The sequence below is a fragment of the Lepidothrix coronata genome, unplaced genomic scaffold (genome assembly GCF_001604755.1).
Source record: "Lepidothrix coronata isolate B3197 unplaced genomic scaffold, Lepidothrix_coronata-1.0 Scaffold1, whole genome shotgun sequence".
NCBI lineage: Eukaryota > Metazoa > Chordata > Aves > Passeriformes > Pipridae > Lepidothrix > Lepidothrix coronata.
The window spans coordinates 9,895,848-9,914,270 of record NW_016690181.1 but is presented as its reverse complement, the minus strand read 5'-3'; the positions used below and the strand labels follow the sequence as shown (position 1 = coordinate 9,914,270).

Here is an 18,423-nt window from a genome sequence, read left to right as displayed (position 1 = left end):
GTGGCATCATGTTTGTTATTTGGTTGCTCCTTGGCACCCCCTCCTTTGTCTCTCTTTAGTATCCTGGGTGCTGAGAAGGGCATGAACTTTGTTTGCCTTCCAACTACTGAGACAGCAGCTCAGAAATGGGCTTCGGGAAGAGGTGTTTGTGTCCGACTGCTCCCAGCTCGAGTGGGTGATGGAGCTGTCAGAGTCGTTTAGAGTTGCAGTCAGGTGGGGATTGAAGGCAAAAGGTTCTGGCCTCCTTGCCATTAGATTTCTGCTGTGTTAGCAAATGCATTAAATTCAGTCTGGGTCTAGAGTGGCCGTTGCTGGCACAGTTCGTACCAGCTTCCAGAGTTTTGGGAGCAGGGCTGGCAAGCCTTGGGAGGAGGATTGAGTGATTTAACTGTCTGGGGTGGGGGCAAGGAGCATGTTCTAATCCATGTGCAGTAGCGTTGCAGGCAGCATTGAAGGCTGACTGTCATGGGGAACTGAGAGCTTGTCTTTCTGCTACCTGCTGCATTTTGGGTGCTTTCCCCAGAGCTTGCAGATGGCAGCTGAGAATGAGTGTTGGACCCTGGAGTGACTTTCAGAGGGCAGGGCCTGCAGTCCAATGAGGATGGATTTCTATTTAAACCTTTGAGGTTTTGTAATCTTCCTGCAATAGTTCCTCTTTCTCAGTGGGCTTGGAGCAGAAGTTTAAGGGAGGAGCTGGGGGGATGTGAATTTTCTCCTGCTGACGGGCTGTGGCCAGTACACAGTACTGCAGAAGTGTAGTTTGCTCATCATGGCCCTAGTCATCATTTCTCAGTTAGAGCTTTTCATGGCAGCAGCTCTTTATTCCCTGTTGGGCATGCCAACTTCATCTCTCGGGAGCAGGGGTGCCCCTTCTGCCGGCCTCCATCTCTGATGGCCAGCACAGTGGGAGGCACCGTTAGCTGGAGGATGGGCAGAGGGTGTGGATGTGCCACTGTCTCAAACCTGCCATGTGGTTTGAGGTTTAATGCAGCCTTGAGGGTGTAAGACATGGCAGTAACAGCATATTTGGGTGGGGCTGGATGTTTTTCCCTGCTCCTGTGGGAATTGACATCCCAACCTCATTGTCCAAGGGTTTCAAATCTATCAAATGATTGTCATCTTGAGGTAAGATAAATCAGGGACAACACTGAACACTTCTGCAAAACCAGACCTCTTAAATTGATTACTTTAGGAATTGATTTACACAGCATGTACCTCTGTCTTCTCATCAGGAACACCTCTTGAAGTTTGCTCAAGGAATCTGTGAAGTTTGCATTCAGACTGTCAGGCTGAAGGATTGCAACATGCCACAAGATAAACACAGTTTTTTATTCAGTTTGGTGGATTATTTTGCCCATGTTAAAGTAACTTCTCCTAACATGGTGACTGTGTTTCTCCTTGCAGGTGGTGGTGCTCCTGGAAGTCCTGAGCTGGGGTCAGCTGGAAGATGACTGAATACAAGCTGGTGGTGGTGGGAGCAGGTGGTGTTGGGAAAAGTGCTTTGACGATACAGCTCATTCAGAACCATTTTGTTGATGAGTATGACCCCACGATAGAGGTAAGTGGCTCTGGGCACAGGGTCTGTCTTGTCTGCATGTTTTCCTCTTGCTGTTTTCCACCTTGTCTCCAACCCAGAGCATACTCAGTTTGGTCTCAAGTCTGAACTTGATTAGGAATGTTCGTCTGCTTTGCAGAGCTATTCTGAGTCACTACATGTGTGTTGAGAGGTCACAGTGACCGACTTGTGTCTCCTGCAGAAGGACAGTGATGTCTGCTGAAGAGAGATGACACAGGAGGCAGCAGAAGCAGGCAGAGCTGGGCAGGTGCTGAGAGGCAGCAAAAAAGTCCTCTTTTCTGATGAGATGACAGCATAGGGAGGGATTAAAGGTTTGGGATTGAAGAGCCATTTTGTGCCTGTGGTTCCATTTCTCCTGTCAAATCAGAGTAAATATATTGACTTTTTCTGCAGGATATTTTGAGATTTACTGATGAAATGGATTTTACCAGAGCTTGGTTGTATTATGTATGTCCTGCAGTTTAAGATGTGCCAAGCAGCTGAACTGTTGTGGTTCACAGAGTTCTGCCTCTGCTTCATCACCAGGAGTTAGAGGTTGATGTGTGGGTTTTGCAGTCAATGTGGATGGTAGCACTGACCTGTCTAGCTCAGCAAACTTCCTGAGGAAGCAAGCAGGGACCCTGTGGTCTTCACAGGCTGTATGGGGGTAGAGGGGGATCTGGTCTTCAATATCCATTACACTATTTTTTTTTTTACTTTTTAAAAACATATTCCATTCTCTGTCTGCTATCACTGCAGCTAGTGGCATGTTAATTAGCCTCTATGTGACTTGCACCTTTGCTGGGGGAGATGTGGGTAGCAGCTGCTGCTCTGCACGAGGAGTAAGTCCATCCTGGGAAGGCAAATTGCAGCTCTGTCATGTCTCTTGGACAATGACCTCCCTGTCTGCAGTCCTAAAGAATTCTCTGCCAGATGCATANTTTTTTTTTTCCTCTGCAGCAATATTTTTGTGCTCAGTCTCTTGGGACAGGCTGTCTTCTTCTTCAGATCTTGAAGAGCTAGCAGAGGATAGAAGAAGCCATTCTGTTCCTTTCTGGCTTTTTTTTTTCTTTTTTTCCCATAGTAGAAGACATTTATTATCTCCAAGTCATTTCTGCAAAGCAGGGCCAGCATTTGCAACTTTTATTCCCTCTTTGGCATCCCTTGCTCTTTTCTCATCTGTGAGGTGCAATGTCTGATTTTGCGGGTACACAGCCAGCAAGCCAACAAGCAGCACAGTGGATTAGATTTACAGCCCACTTGTTAACTTAAAAAGCAACAAGTAAATTAAAACGAAGCATTGGCTAGGCAGATTTGTAAGAGGGTGCCTGGTCTGGGATGTGCCCAAAGAGATTTGCAGAATTGAAACTGACTTTCAGTGCCTTTAAATGCAGAGACTCCCAGTGGACAGGTAGAGGGTAAATGTTCAATAATGAACAGCTGTAAAACTTCTGCCATGACTGGCCTCAGTATGGCAGTGCTGCACAGAAATCTGTCTGTTGACTTGTTTAGTTGGCTTGGTGTCCATCCTGGGAGAGATACAAGGTGATGGGAGGAAGCAGAGGACACAGAGAAAGCTCCTTCAGTTATTCTGTGGAAGGAGTGTCAGAGCCTCCCTCGTGGTGAACGTGCTGGAAAACCACTGCATATCCCTTTCACTTGACGCCTGAGCTTTTGTTGAAACTGTGGTGGTGTGATGTGATGTACTGATGGGGTCAAGCCCCTCGAGTTCCTCACCTCTGGTAAGTTTCTGAAGGCTTCACAGTCAGGTCCCCCAAACCACCTCTCTGTACTGGAGCATAGGAACCATGAAGATCAGATTGTTTTCTGCAGGACACAGCTGCATCTCTGGGTAACACCTGTAGCCTTGATGCCTAGACCTGCTTTAGGTCTTAGCTCAGTGAAAGCTTGTGCCGAGAATCTTGGTCCTTGTTTCTGTGGGCAAGGCCTCCATGCTGCTTCCCAGCATGCGCAGGCAGGGGAGATGATGTGCCTTCTGCCCTCACCCACATCTTCATCCCTTCCCTGCAAGACAAAGGTAGGATGCTGGTGTCCACCAGGGCTGGCTGCTTGCTCTCCCCGCTTCCTGCACAAGGCTGGCAGATGTTTCTTGTTTGCTGGAGCTGTGTGGCTCTGGCTACTGGGCTGGGAGCAGCTGCTGCTGCCAGGCGGAAGCACTCGGCGAGTCTTTCCTAGACAGCTTTGAATGGGAGCCAGGAGCCCTCTCACTACAGGAGAAAATCCACGAGGTCAGGAAATACAGCAGCAGCAGCTCCGGCTCCATGCTGGGGCTGTTGGCTTGGCATGTGAATTCCAGCTCTCCTCTTTCCAGATGATGCTCCTGAGTGGCTCTCCTCCTTGCCATCTCACTCAGCTGTTGCTTGACAGCCCTTTGTGGCTTTTGGGGTGTGCAGTAGCTGAGTACTGACTGCAGAGGTGATAAATTTGGATAGGCAGGGGAAACACTAAGTGGTGACCTGGATCAGACCTTTCAGATCTGCCGAAGAATGGAAGAAGCTGCAGAAGATGGAAGAAGCTCTGTTCCTGCTCTGTGTGGAACTGGGAGGCTGTGCTTTTGTGTTTCCCTCTGTTATTTTGTGGTCAGCTCTATGTGGGCTCTGTCTTAGCTGCTGAGTAATAGAAACTAGAAATCCTCACATGAGGAGAAGCTTTCACAACCACCAACAGTCTGTAAATGTCCATCTGGTGTGTCCCCAGCATGAGAATTTGGGGTGTCTGTTACAGTTGCTCTGACAGGAGCCCCATGCTCTCTTCTCTGCTTCTGGTTTTTAGGAAGCCAGAAACATTGTCTTTGGGATGGCTGTTCCACCCCCCCTGTGGTGGGGGTGGTGATGTTCATGTGGCATTGAGGTACAACCACGCCTTTGTTGAAACCATGTGTGCATTGATGAGAAGCCTTGTTCTTCCCATGTTGAGGAATAAAAAGTGTGATGGGGAGCTGTGAGATGGTGTTGGTAAGGTCAGCTTAAGGATAAGATTGGCTGCCCAATCTTAGCAGAGTTTGGCCATATGGAAATTCCTGCTTTCCTTACAGCCTTTGGTCAGGTTGCTTCTTTTGTGGCATTTGCACATGTTCTGATGTGCAGTTGGGTGTGCGTGCTGCTTGTGAGGAGTTTGCATTGTGGATCCTTTGGGAAAGGAAGCAAGCTCATCTGAACATTGATTTTAACACATGTTAATTCGGGCAGCTCTCATGCCCAGAGCTGTCCATCATTCCCCACGCTCTCGCTCTGCATTAGGACATGTTTTGCAGCAATGGTAGGAAATGGGTGGGTAGGCTGGACTTGCTATCCTCTGCAAGCTGCAGAATCTCTTCTGCCATTGTTGGGGCAGGGATGGCATGCAGAGCAGTGAAGAGTTAGCTGAGACTGGCACCTTCTAGGTATGGCATGAGCAAACACCAACTGTTGCAGAGTTCTTGTATGTAAATTGTCTGTCTGCTGGCCATGAGTAATGCATTAGCAATAGATCCTTTGCCCCTCTCATTTCCCCTGCCTCTTGGGTGGGTGTGGAGCAGGAAGATGTGGGTCTGTGTTTCTCTGGAGGAGCCAGATCTCAAAGCTCTGGGCTATGGTGGTGATGTGCAGGGCTTGCTGGTGTGCGGCTGCCCCTCTGCTGTGCAGTGGAGCTCACCTGTGGTCCTGAGCAGAGTAAGACCCTTAAGCTGACATGGGTGACCACGTGGCCCCCACCTCCTGCTGCAGTGTGGACCAGAAGGCTGGTGTGGCTGCATGGGCTAGGGGTCTTCTGAAGGGATAGGCAATGCCTTCTGCTGTGCTGGTCTTGAGGGAGGACCTTCTCCTTGAGAACTCATGTCTTCTCCTCCCTATATTGAGTCAAGGCTTTTCTCACTGCCTTATAGCAAGTCCTATAGGCCTGGGCAGTTGTGTAGTCCTTCTTGAGCATCATAGTGGCAACTGCTTCATCATCAGCATCAGAGATACAGAGCAAGGTCCATTGCAGACCACTGCAGGCCTTTATTTACAGCCACCATGTGTTTTGCTGGGGGTTGCAGATCTCCCTGCTCTGTAATGAAAGATGGGAGCTGGTTGCAGAGTTTCTTCAGACCTTCAAGACCCCTCTGTGTTCAGCAGTGAAGCTGTTTGCTGCAGGAGCTGTCCCCTCCTGGCCAGCAGTGTTGGTGGAGATGGTCAGTCAGCATTTGTTCCTCAGTCCCCGTTTTATCCTGTCACCGTCCCTCATGATAATTGTCTCTGCCCAGAGAGATAAGAAGCCTGGGGTGGGCATCTCTCTTGTCCCTGAGAAGCAGAGTATGTGAGGTCACAGATGTGAGGGTGTGCATTAATGGAGCAGAGCAATGTATGCGCTTAGGTTCTTTCCTGTAGTCTTGTTTTCAGTCTGCATCTCTTCCTTGGCTGCCAGAACAGAGGCAGATCAGACTTTTCCAGGAAAAAGTGGCACATTTGGGTAGGCACTTAGAGTATGACATTATTTACACTTCATTTTCCCCCTCCCATCACCACTTTTCCATGGTGTTTTACTGCTTCTCCAGCAGTGAAGAGCAGCACAGCAACCAGAGGTCCTGGTTAGGGTTAGGGTGGCATCATGTTTGTTATTTGGTTGCTCCTTGGCACCCCCTCCTTTGTCTCTCTTTAGTATCCTGGGTGCTGAGAAGGGCATGAACTTTGTTTGCCTTCCAACTACTGAGACAGCAGCTCAGAAATGGGCTTCGGGAAGAGGTGTTTGTGTCCGACTGCTCCCAGCTCGAGTGGGTGATGGAGCTGTCAGAGTCGTTTAGAGTTGCAGTCAGGTGGGGATTGAAGGCAAAAGGTTCTGGCCTCCTTGCCATTAGATTTCTGCTGTGTTAGCAAATGCATTAAATTCAGTCTGGGTCTAGAGTGGCCGTTGCTGGCACAGTTCGTACCAGCTTCCAGAGTTTTGGGAGCAGGGCTGGCAAGCCTTGGGAGGAGGATTGAGTGATTTAACTGTCTGGGGTGGGGGCAAGGAGCATGTTCTAATCCATGTGCAGTAGCGTTGCAGGCAGCATTGAAGGCTGACTGTCATGGGGAACTGAGAGCTTGTCTTTCTGCTACCTGCTGCATTTTGGGTGCTTTCCCCAGAGCTTGCAGATGGCAGCTGAGAATGAGTGTTGGACCCTGGAGTGACTTTCAGAGGGCAGGGCCTGCAGTCCAATGAGGATGGATTTCTATTTAAACCTTTGAGGTTTTGTAATCTTCCTGCAATAGTTCCTCTTTCTCAGTGGGCTTGGAGCAGAAGTTTAAGGGAGGAGCTGGGGGGATGTGAATTTTCTCCTGCTGACGGGCTGTGGCCAGTACACAGTACTGCAGAAGTGTAGTTTGCTCATCATGGCCCTAGTCATCATTTCTCAGTTAGAGCTTTTCATGGCAGCAGCTCTTTATTCCCTGTTGGGCATGCCAACTTCATCTCTCGGGAGCAGGGGTGCCCCTTCTGCCGGCCTCCATCTCTGATGGCCAGCACAGTGGGAGGCACCGTTAGCTGGAGGATGGGCAGAGGGTGTGGATGTGCCACTGTCTCAAACCTGCCATGTGGTTTGAGGTTTAATGCAGCCTTGAGGGTGTAAGACATGGCAGTAACAGCATATTTGGGTGGGGCTGGATGTTTTTCCCTGCTCCTGTGGGAATTGACATCCCAACCTCATTGTCCAAGGGTTTCAAATCTATCAAATGATTGTCATCTTGAGGTAAGATAAATCAGGGACAACACTGAACACTTCTGCAAAACCAGACCTCTTAAATTGATTACTTTAGGAATTGATTTACACAGCATGTACCTCTGTCTTCTCATCAGGAACACCTCTTGAAGTTTGCTCAAGGAATCTGTGAAGTTTGCATTCAGACTGTCAGGCTGAAGGATTGCAACATGCCACAAGATAAACACAGTTTTTTATTCAGTTTGGTGGATTATTTTGCCCATGTTAAAGTAACTTCTCCTAACATGGTGACTGTGTTTCTCCTTGCAGGTGGTGGTGCTCCTGGAAGTCCTGAGCTGGGGTCAGCTGGAAGATGACTGAATACAAGCTGGTGGTGGTGGGAGCAGGTGGTGTTGGGAAAAGTGCTTTGACGATACAGCTCATTCAGAACCATTTTGTTGATGAGTATGACCCCACGATAGAGGTAAGTGGCTCTGGGCACAGGGTCTGTCTTGTCTGCATGTTTTCCTCTTGCTGTTTTCCACCTTGTCTCCAACCCAGAGCATACTCAGTTTGGTCTCAAGTCTGAACTTGATTAGGAATGTTCGTCTGCTTTGCAGAGCTATTCTGAGTCACTACATGTGTGTTGAGAGGTCACAGTGACCGACTTGTGTCTCCTGCAGAAGGACAGTGATGTCTGCTGAAGAGAGATGACACAGGAGGCAGCAGAAGCAGGCAGAGCTGGGCAGGTGCTGAGAGGCAGCAAAAAAGTCCTCTTTTCTGATGAGATGACAGCATAGGGAGGGATTAAAGGTTTGGGATTGAAGAGCCATTTTGTGCCTGTGGTTCCATTTCTCCTGTCAAATCAGAGTAAATATATTGACTTTTTCTGCAGGATATTTTGAGATTTACTGATGAAATGGATTTTACCAGAGCTTGGTTGTATTATGTATGTCCTGCAGTTTAAGATGTGCCAAGCAGCTGAACTGTTGTGGTTCACAGAGTTCTGCCTCTGCTTCATCACCAGGAGTTAGAGGTTGATGTGTGGGTTTTGCAGTCAATGTGGATGGTAGCACTGACCTGTCTAGCTCAGCAAACTTCCTGAGGAAGCAAGCAGGGACCCTGTGGTCTTCACAGGCTGTATGGGGGTAGAGGGGGATCTGGTCTTCAATATCCATTACACTATTTTTTTTTTTACTTTTTAAAAACATATTCCATTCTCTGTCTGCTATCACTGCAGCTAGTGGCATGTTAATTAGCCTCTATGTGACTTGCACCTTTGCTGGGGGAGATGTGGGTAGCAGCTGCTGCTCTGCACGAGGAGTAAGTCCATCCTGGGAAGGCAAATTGCAGCTCTGTCATGTCTCTTGGACAATGACCTCCCTGTCTGCAGTCCTAAAGAATTCTGTGGTTGCTGCAGTTATTATTATCATAATGGCTAAAGGCCCCAGCTGGGACCAGAAATCTATTCTGGTAGGTGTTGTATGTGTAGTCCCCACCCTGAAGAGCTTACAACTTAAATAAACAAGCAAGACAAGGCTTGGTAGAAAGGTTGAAATAGTCTTACAATCCTACAGACAGGAAGGAGAGAAAGCACTTGAAAAGCACATGCTATTATGTCATTTGGCCAAGGTCACCTAGAAAGTCCATGGCAAATTTAGTCCAAATTTAATTTAAGGGCTCCTGAGTCTCCTTGCTTATGGATGCAGTTGCCTTGTTCTCCAGCTCCTTTCTCCTCATGTGCTCATCCCCAGTAGCACTGTATACTTTTCTTAGAAACCCATTCCAGGTTGTTTTCGGCAAGAGCTGCTGATGGAGAGCAGCCTCCCTGGGGAGACATGTGCATGGATGAGTCCTCTCTTGGACCTTAGGTGGGCAGAGGCAGCTTTCACCCTGTGATGTGTTGGGTTTTGGCATCCTGTGTTTTTTGTCTCCAGCTGCCTGCCCCTTGTATGTACCCTGCAGGGAATTTTCTCCATGTAAACAGGCAGTGGGGAATGTAAACCTTGCATGGCATTTCCCAGCACACCCTCCTCACCCTACCCACTCCTGCAGTGCCCCGGGAGATGCCTACTCTCTCCTCCCCTGTTCCCTCCAGCCTCATTCTGTTCTTCTCCTCTTCCAAAAGCTCTTTAGCCCTCTTGCCCCTGGTACTTTTCCACCTGCAGGTCCCACCAACCCTGATGCCTTTGCAGCTCCCTTGGTTATACCTCCCTTCCCCTGCTACTCTAGCCATCTTCTCATACATTTTAGGAGAGTTCTTTTAATTATGCTTCATTTTATGGGGATTTAGGACACACAGAAAGCTACCTGCCAGCCATCCAAATGTGACCAACAAACCACCCTCCTGTGACTAAGCTGCTTTGGATCGTGCCCAGGAGCTGACTATGACTGTTCAGCCAGCTAACAAGCAGCACAGCAATGCTGAAATGAGCAGGATAAAAGGGGGCAAAAAAGAGTATATGTGCATGGAGCAAAGGCATTGCCTGTCACCCAAATGGACTGAGCTCAGGCTGTGCTGCAAAGGGCGGTTGTGAGTGGGTCAAGGTGCACCGAGAAGATGCTCCCCAGGGCAGGAGTGTTTTGTCCCCTGTCTGGGGCAGAGACCCTGACTGGATGCCTGCTCCCCTCCTGCCCTCCTGACTCACTATTGCAAACGTTTGGCCCTGTAACTCAACACTGTCCAACCCACGACAGCACATGCTCTCATGCCTACTCTTTTACTGCTGAGAAACCTTAAGACCTTGATTTTGGGAACAGGAGGGCCGGGGCTCCAAGGAAATGTATGCTACTGGCATTGTCCCATGGTGAATAAGCAGGGATGGAGTAAAGAATTTCACTGTGTTGAGAAATTCTTTGGTTCGTCTTCCAGCTTCTAGCAGCTGGCTAGTAGTGGGCTTCCCAAGCCTCTGATCATATCCTGACTGTAGCGTTTGACAAGTGGACGTCTTGGCCTGGACCCCCAGCACATCCGGGATGCTCCCAGCATCTGCCTGGGATCCTGAGTCTGAACGCCAGACAGATGTTGTTTCTGCTGCCTGGCACTTCACAGCTGCATCTGGCTGCTTTCCCCTCTGCATGATGGTAGGGTAGGATATGAGGGGCTGCAGAGGAGCATTGAGGCAGGGTGCTGATGTGGGCTGGTGGCAGCTACCCCTGCAGTGGCAGCCAGGTCACCTGGCAGTGTGGCTGAACTGCCATCCTGAGACAGGGTTTGGATGAAGCTGCACACAAAGCAATGATGGGGAGAGCTTGTCCCCTTCCTTTGCAGGAAGCAAAGCATCCTCTGCAAGGCAGTTAATGCTTTTGCCTTGTAAACAAGCTAGCTGGCCTCACGGGCAGCCTGTTGATGACCTGAGCTGAAGTGTGGGATCTCTCCTCCATCTGCATGCTGTATGCTTGAGAGACCTCCTGTAACTGGGGACTTGGCAATTAATTGTGAACACATGTGCCAAGAGGCTGGTCCTCTGTATGCAAGCCAAGGTGCAGGGGTGGGAGGATGCTTTGCTGGGCAGAGCAGGCACTAGGGTCCCCTTGCACCAAGGAGGCTCCAGATACATTATTGATTAGAAACGGGAGCACATTCCTGCAGGGCAGCCTGCCAGTTGCCTTCAGAGTGGTTGGCTGGAAGCCAGCCCATCACTTGGTGCTTATTCTCGATGGGTCAGCAGTCCACTTTTTGGGAAGGCACAGCTGAGAAGGTCGTGGCAGAGCAGATCTCATCTCTGATTTCACAGCCCTCTCTACAAGGTGAGGAAAGACTTTAATTAGTCCCAGCAAATGATGTTGTTTAGTAATGAACCAAAGGATGGAGGCTGTGTTGGCCCCATTCCATTCCTGTGCTGCTGTTGGTCCTGTTGTGACCTTTGCTGTGTCGGCTGTTTGTCTGCAGACCTGCAAAGCTCATCTGATAACATTGTTGTGGTCACTGGAAGAGCAGCCGACATTTGAATTAATTTTAAACTGCAGCCGTAGCCTCTGCGAGTGGTTGCAAAGCACTGTTGTGGTCATACCGCTGACTTGCACCTTTTTCGTATCTTTCATTTTGGCTTCTTTCTCTTGCTGGGGGTTGAGGATGCTGCACTGTCCACAGGGGATGGCTGTTAGAGAGGGAGGAGGCTGTCCTCCATGCAGGGGCTGCCCCAGCAGCATCCCTGCCGATGGGACTGAGCACGGGGAGAGGCATGGTGGGAAGGAGCAGTGCTTTGAGAAGCCTGCCTTCAAAATGAAACCTTTTGAGGGATGCCCTAGGTGATTTCCAGGCCTCCTCATCTGTGATAAGTTGTGATTGCCTCTGCTGCAGGGAAAACTCCCAACTTGAAAGGACCTGCCTGGATAGTTCTTGCCTCTCCTGGAGCCCTCTGGGCACAGACTGGTTGTGGGAAACACCCGGCTCACAGCATGATTTTATTTTATTTTTTTTCTCATGTTTAAGGAAGAGGTTTACCATCAAACCCAGTCTGCAACCTTACTGGTGGCATATTGCCTCCAGTGCCTGATCTAAGATGCATTGGAGGCACTGGATTTCCAGGTCATTTTAAACACCTTCTAGTCCTGCAGATTACAGATGGTGACTGGAAGCCCTGGCTGGCTGGAGCCTCCTCTCCTGAGTGTCCCCTTCCAGCACCCAAGCAGGGTGGCAGCAGAAGGGATTAGAACTGGGACTAAATAATGCTTAGGAAATAGTTGCCGAGGGTTGTGCAGTGTGGTAGAGATGAAGCTGCGCCTGGTCTGGCAGAGGCAGGGCTGGGAATGTGGAGAGCAAGCCAGGAGCTGTCTTCTCTGTGGCTCAAACAGACCAGGAGAAACCTGCTTAGCTACTCCCTTTTTCCTTTGTGTTTTTTTTGGTTTGGTTTGGTTTGGGTTTTTTTGTGGGTTTTTTTTGGTTGTTTTTTTTTTTTTTTTTTTTTTTTTTTTTTTTTTTTTTTTTAATTATTATTTTTCCTTTTCCTCTCGTTTTTGAAACAGATTGAGTTGTCTCTTTAATGGAAACTAAACGCAGGCCGAGCGTGACCTGGCATCTTCCCAGGGATGCACTTGCTGCATCCCTTTGTTTAGCCAGACCCAAGCCCTCTCTTAATGCATCCTCCTCCCTTTTCTCCCTCTTGTGGCCTTCAGGATTCCTACAGAAAGCAAGTAGTCATTGATGGAGAGACCTGCTTGTTAGACATCTTGGACACCGCAGGGCAAGAGGAGTACAGTGCCATGAGAGACCAGTACATGAGAACAGGGGAAGGATTCCTGTGTGTCTTTGCCATCAACAACACCAAGTCCTTTGAAGATATTCACCAGTACAGGTCAGTATCCTGGGAACGGCCCTTTCCCTCTTGCCCTGTGCAAAGGGGAGGCCTTGCCTCTGCACCCTCCTGCCCACCCTTTTAGATCAGGCCCAGTGGTGGAAGCACTGGCTGCCAGCAAAGACAATTAGCTCAAGTGGCCATTCCCCAGGGAAGAGACGGAGCAGACGGCTAATGTCAGTGACTCCAATAAAGCCCATCTGAAGGGATTCCTTGTGGCCTTTGGGGACTCGGTAATGTAATGTTTAAGTGTTTATGGTGACTAAAGAGAGAGCTGATCCTGTATGACCCCCTCCCTTCCCTCCCTAATTAGTGGAATTGCTTTGTTAGCGCAATCAATCTCAGGGACTTCTGCTGGGCCCTGGAGCTGGGAGAGGAGGCTGAGACGGGCAGGGAGGGCTGCTTGCTCTGCTGTCTGCCGTTGTGATGAGGCTGTAGTCTGCCAGCTGCACACATGCAGGGAAAAGCAGTCCTGCCCCTTTGGAGCTTGGTTTCAACCAGGGCAAAGACTGAGCAGGAGGGGAATCAGGACCCCAACGAGGTAATTTGCCCAAGACAATGTATGGGGAAGCGGCGACAAAGCAGGGACCTCATCCCGACATGGTCCTGCTTTGGCAGCACCTGAGTAACTCATCCCACTTCTTCTCCTTGCTGACATCACCCCTGTAGAGCTGGAGAGGTAAGGAGGTGATACAAACACAGCAGGAATCTTTCCTGTTTATCCCGATGCTTAGGGAGGGATCACTCTGCCTTGTGCCTTTTTCTGAGGCTTGGCTGTGATGGGAGGCACTTGCAGAGGATGCAAGAGATGGCTCTGCCTGTCCCTGCTCTGTCCACTGCCCACCAAGGGACTGTGTACCCCAGTCCCCCACCATAAACTGCCGTTCCAGTAATCCTGTTGTTCCAAGCACAGGCACAGCCCTTCCTTGCTCCATAGTCCAGAGGTGCTGCTCTGAGCTGTTTCAGTCTCAGTGAGCAGGCTGTTCAGTGTAATAGCTGCACAGGTGGACTAATTTGGCTTGTTTTAGCTAAACTGGAGGACAAAGGATGGGATTTTCCTAAAGCACCTGAGGGATTAAGCAACATTCATCCTTGTGCTGGGACTGGTGCCTGAGAATTGCTTGCAGGATGGCACTATTTCAAGTCATCATGATCGTGGTTTAAATCACTGGCTTTCATCTCCTTCAGCCTCTGCTCTTTGTGTTTGCACTTTTAAAGAATATTCCCCAGAGAAATGCTGGCTCTTCCTGGTTAGTAACCATTTGTAGATATCTCTTTTCAGCTAAGTGTAGCCTGTGCACTAAATTTAGTACTTGCATTTGCTGATCAGGATGTTACATGGAACATTTAAATGGCTTTATGGCATATCATGCATATAGTTAGACTTCATTTCTATGTTCTACTTCATTAAAAAAAGATAATTGATTCTTTTGTATGTGATACATGTCCAGCTGCCTTTGGATGGAAATTTGCATTAAATTAAAATGCAGAAATTGGCATTTTAAATAATGCTTTTATTAGTTTAATAAAACCATGTTAAATGTTCTTGATGCATGAGCAAAAAAAAAAAGCTAAAGTTAAATGATTTATTAAGCAAAGGAAGTTATTATCTATCAGAAGGGAATTGAATGGATTGTTTGTGGTCATAATGGACTTTAAGAGTTTTAGAAGTGGTAGATCTCATCCTCGCCCACCTAGTTTTAGATCCAAGGTTGGAATGAAGAAGTGAGCATTACAGTTTTTTTAGTTCCCAATTGGTTTCTCAACTTTGAATGACCTGAACTAAACTGAGAGGGAGCAAATACTGCCTGTGCATCTGCAGAAAAGGTTACAGCTGCCAAAAGCTGCTCTATCAGCTCAGCAAATTCTGGTTGCAGTTGATTTTTTATTGTTTTTATCCCCATTTTGGGGAGATTACTTGATCTAAAATGTTGGAAGTAGTACAGGTAACTGCTCGAGAATTCATTTTTATTTAGCTTAAACTATCTTAAGGTCATTTCTTAATACAGTTTATCATAATTCAAGTTGTTTTGTAAATAATTGCAGTTAAAGAGCAGAAGTATGTTTAGTTTTCATTTCCAAAAGTGCCCTAGCTATTTGGCTTTTTATTCACTTGTGTGCCATAGTCATTTACATTTTCCTGAAAGCCCAACACAAAGCACTTGACAGGAGCAAGGCGTAGCTGTTGATTCTTGACAAAGAACCTGGTGGGGATTGTTGTGGAGCTGCCCCTGATGCCTTTTCTCCCTTCACTTTGTCACTTCTTCCTGTTTCAGGGAGCAGATCAAGAGGGTGAAAGACTCAGATGATGTTCCTATGGTGCTGGTAGGGAATAAATGCGACCTACCAGCCCGGACAGTGGAGACTCGGCAAGCGCAGGACCTGGCCCGGAGTTATGGGATCCCCTACATAGAAACATCTGCCAAAACCAGACAGGTAGGAGGAGGGTTTTAAACAAAATGTTCTTCTTGTTTTCTTTTCACTATTGCTGCCCTGGAATGGCAGGAACAGGCAGACACCAGCTTGCAGACAGATGGGTGCAAGGGCTGGGGTTAGTTGCTTCTTCAAGGCTAAGTGCTCCATCAGGATGTTCTCTCCCCAGTCTGGGCTTGAGCCTCCAACCTGGAGAAATGCGTAATTCATGCTCTGGCAGCAGTGATACTTTCTAAGGCCTTTCTCCCAGGCTCTGAAATAACCCCCCTAAGTCACTGCAGGTCAGCTAAGCTCGGGGGCCTTGGCTAACCTCATCTGTCGTCTATTTTGGCAGACCTACAGGCAGAATATACCAGTGCTGGAAGGACCATGTGGGGCTCCCAGAGCACAAAGGTGGAAATGGAAAAGCTGACACCTTCAGTGGTCCAGTGGTGGCTTTTCTCTTGGTGGTAGACCTCATTCAGACTGCTGAAAGCTGATGAAACTCAGGGACTTGAGAGCTCTTTGGCCTCGTGGTTGCTCATTCAATCTTGCTCTCTGTTCGAGGGCCACACTAAGTCCTTGTTAAGTCTCCCCAGCTTGGTTTTCTGCCTTTAACTCTGCAATTTGCACTGCTGGAAGACAGAGCTAGGAACACCTTACTGGGGAGCAGAGCCCTCTCTTCTCTCCACTATCCCCTCTCAGAGTGGGCAGCTGCTTAGAGTGATGCTTTTTTCCCCAGGGCGTTGAGGATGCCTTCTACACCTTGGTGCGGGAAATCCGTCAGCATAAACTGCGCAAGCTGAATCCCCCAGATGAGAGTGGCCCTGGCTGCATGAACTGTAAATGTGTGGTATCATGACTATGGTGAGTTGTGGAAGCAGGAGATGTGGTGCAGTGGGGTTATATCGGCAGCAGGCGATGGAGTGCCATGGAGATATGTTGGAAGCAGGGCAGGTGGTGACTACAGATGCACTTGTCTGCAAACAAATGCAGCAGAAACGATTTCAGCAGTAGATATTTTTTGAATGAAACACCTTTTCATTGAAATAGCAATAGTCAAAATTCCCACTTTCCTGGGGAAGTGTGGGAGAGGAAGGCGTTGTTAATTTCCCCCTCATTTTGTAAAACAAGATTCTATAGAACTGAATTTTTTTTTAAAAAGTATGTTTTGTTGTGCTTTCCCCAAGAAAGCTTGTTCCCATGTTGCTGCTCTGAAAGAGAAGTTAAGCTGGTGTTGAAGCTGTACAGCTCAATGCCTGCTCACGAGACTGGCTCTAGAAGAGTTCAGATGAAGAGCTGGGTGGGTGCATTGCTTTCTAATGCACTCATGAAAATTGCCTCATCCTAAAGCTGTAGAGCAGACCTGTCTTGCTGTGAAAGTCCTGTGTTCCTCAGAAGAGTTTTCCCCATTAGATGTTTCCCCTGGGATATTTGGAACTGATGCAATGTTGAGAATTAGCCATAAGGGGGCTGTTTTGCTTTTATAAATTGTGTGTGCTGGAGCCAGAAACGGCGTTTTTCAGATTGTTTATGTTCACTTGCTTCTTTTTCTTTCCTTGTTATTTTTTTTTTATGATGAGTTTATTTAAATCATTGCAATCCTGCTGGATAGCAATCAGGGAGAGCTCCTATTGTTGTCCCTGCTGGTCTTAAACCAAAGGCCTGTGAATATCTGTCTGTGTAACCAACTCGTTCCATGGCAGAAGTGGAGAGAGGGGCAATTGGGGATGAGATCTGTATCTCTATCTAAGGACATCTGGGACTGGAATGGGGAGAAAAGCCTGCATGAACATTGCCCTTAATGTCTTTTGGGGAGTCTCCCAAGCATCTGGATTGGCCCTTCACCCCTCTAAACAACTGCTGGAGTCCTAAAAAGAAGTGCATTATATCCAGAGATGGTGCTAAGAGGGTATCCTGAAGGTGGAAGTGGTCAGCTGGTGGTTGCCTCTATTGCTTTTTGAGCCAAAGGCTGTGAGCACATCAGAGCTCTTCCTCCTACCCCCCACCCCCTCAAAAAAAACCCCCAGCAAACAAAAAATGCTGGCAGTGTTTGCTTCCTATGAGCAGAAAACCACCCAAGGACCCCACCCCTCTGCTCCCAGCTGAGGCACGTGAGGTCATCTGGGGGCCGAGCCAAATGCTGTGCCCAGCACACTTATCACTACTAAGGGAGATCTTCCAGATGTTTGGGTCCTCCAGATGTTCAGGAGCGTTTCCTCCGGATGGGGATGTGAGCTCAAGGCTCGTTTCCTGCTCTGGCTCACAGCTGACAGCATGGGCTTGGCAGACACTGCTGCTCCCTTACACTGCCAGGAGCCTAGTCCTTGTCACAGCCCGGTGGCAGCACTGGTGTGGGCAAGAAGGGGAGGGAAGGAGTCTCTTGGAAACACTCCTCTCTCTTAAAAGAGCGTGCCCTGTGAGTTGCCCAAGTCTTTTTCTGCTCAGACAGAAACTGGAAACCAGACATCCCAGCTTACTCTAGCTGCAGTGGCCGAGAGCAGGGAGGGGGGAACATCAAAGCACAAAGGGAGAAGTGAGGCAAAGACATGCTGGGATCTGGGGAGGGGAGGGGTGGGTGTGTGGCCAGGAAAATTTGGTTGCATTTGCCCTGGATTCACTTTGTGGTTCCCATCCTCCCTGGAGGAGGGGGGAAGATCTTGCCAAACAGTGCCCCTTCCCACAAGGAGGTTCAGGCAGAGGCAGAAGGTCTGGTGAGGTGCCCGGGGCTCACCCGTCACTCCAAAGCTTATTCCCTTCAGCAGATGTGCAGATGCTTTGCTGAGCCAGGCCCAGGCCTCTGAGACCTGTGCAGCCTTTTGCTTTTCTCTGTGGGCACTAGCAGAGTCATTCCAAAATGTGAGGAAATTGAGAAAATGGAAACAGCCCCGATGGTTCTGATGGTGAATGGGTGCTAATGAGTGTCCTCTTCTGGTTTCAGCTGACTGGACCGTGTCTTGGAGAGGTTCCCACTGTGCAGTGCACAAGGACAGAGGTGAAGCAAAGGAAGAAGCAAACGGATTCAGAGGAGGAATATGGGGGAGGGGGAGAGGAGGAGGAGGAAGAGGACAGGGTGAGCATGAGCCCTCCAAGGACTATCTCACACTTCACCCAAGCCTGCGGCAAACAACATTTTTTCTTTTTTATCCCCATCCCTTCATCCTTTGGCGTCCTCCCACCCCGGCAACTGTACAAAGCCACAGATTGAATCACAGTAAATTATTATTTGATGGTCTCGACAAATCATCTTGATGGCTGTGTTCTCCTTCCAGAGGGTGCTGCTGCTGGTGCTCCTGAAGGATTGCTGATGGGATGGCAGGGAGGAAAAGGTGCTGATATTTGCTCTCCGCAGACCAAGGTCATGCTGTAGATCATGAAGGTGATTGGGGTGGGAAAGACAAGCTGCCTTTCAGGGCAAGACAGCTTGTCTTTGTCTCCAGCAAGTTGTTGTCATGGTCCCGTCACCTCCAGCCCACCTGAAACTCTGCTGGCTCCAAGTTTTGGTA

The 18,423-nt window shown here is 48.7% G+C and overlaps 1 protein-coding gene across 1 annotated transcript; it reads left to right on the top strand.

The window, feature by feature from the left end:
- Nucleotides 1–7,538: 7,538 nt before the first annotated feature.
- HRAS (HRas proto-oncogene, GTPase) lies at nucleotides 7,539–18,160 on the top strand. Its single transcript, XM_017809036.1, has 5 exons — nucleotides 7,539–7,692; nucleotides 12,327–12,505; nucleotides 14,782–14,941; nucleotides 15,660–15,784; nucleotides 17,859–18,160. The coding sequence occupies exons 1-4, from the start codon at nucleotides 7,582–7,584 to the stop codon at nucleotides 15,777–15,779; spliced, it is 570 nt and encodes a 189-aa protein (XP_017664525.1). The 5' UTR covers nucleotides 7,539–7,581; the 3' UTR covers nucleotides 15,780–15,784; nucleotides 17,859–18,160.
- The last annotated feature ends 263 nt before the right edge of the window (nucleotides 18,161–18,423 follow it).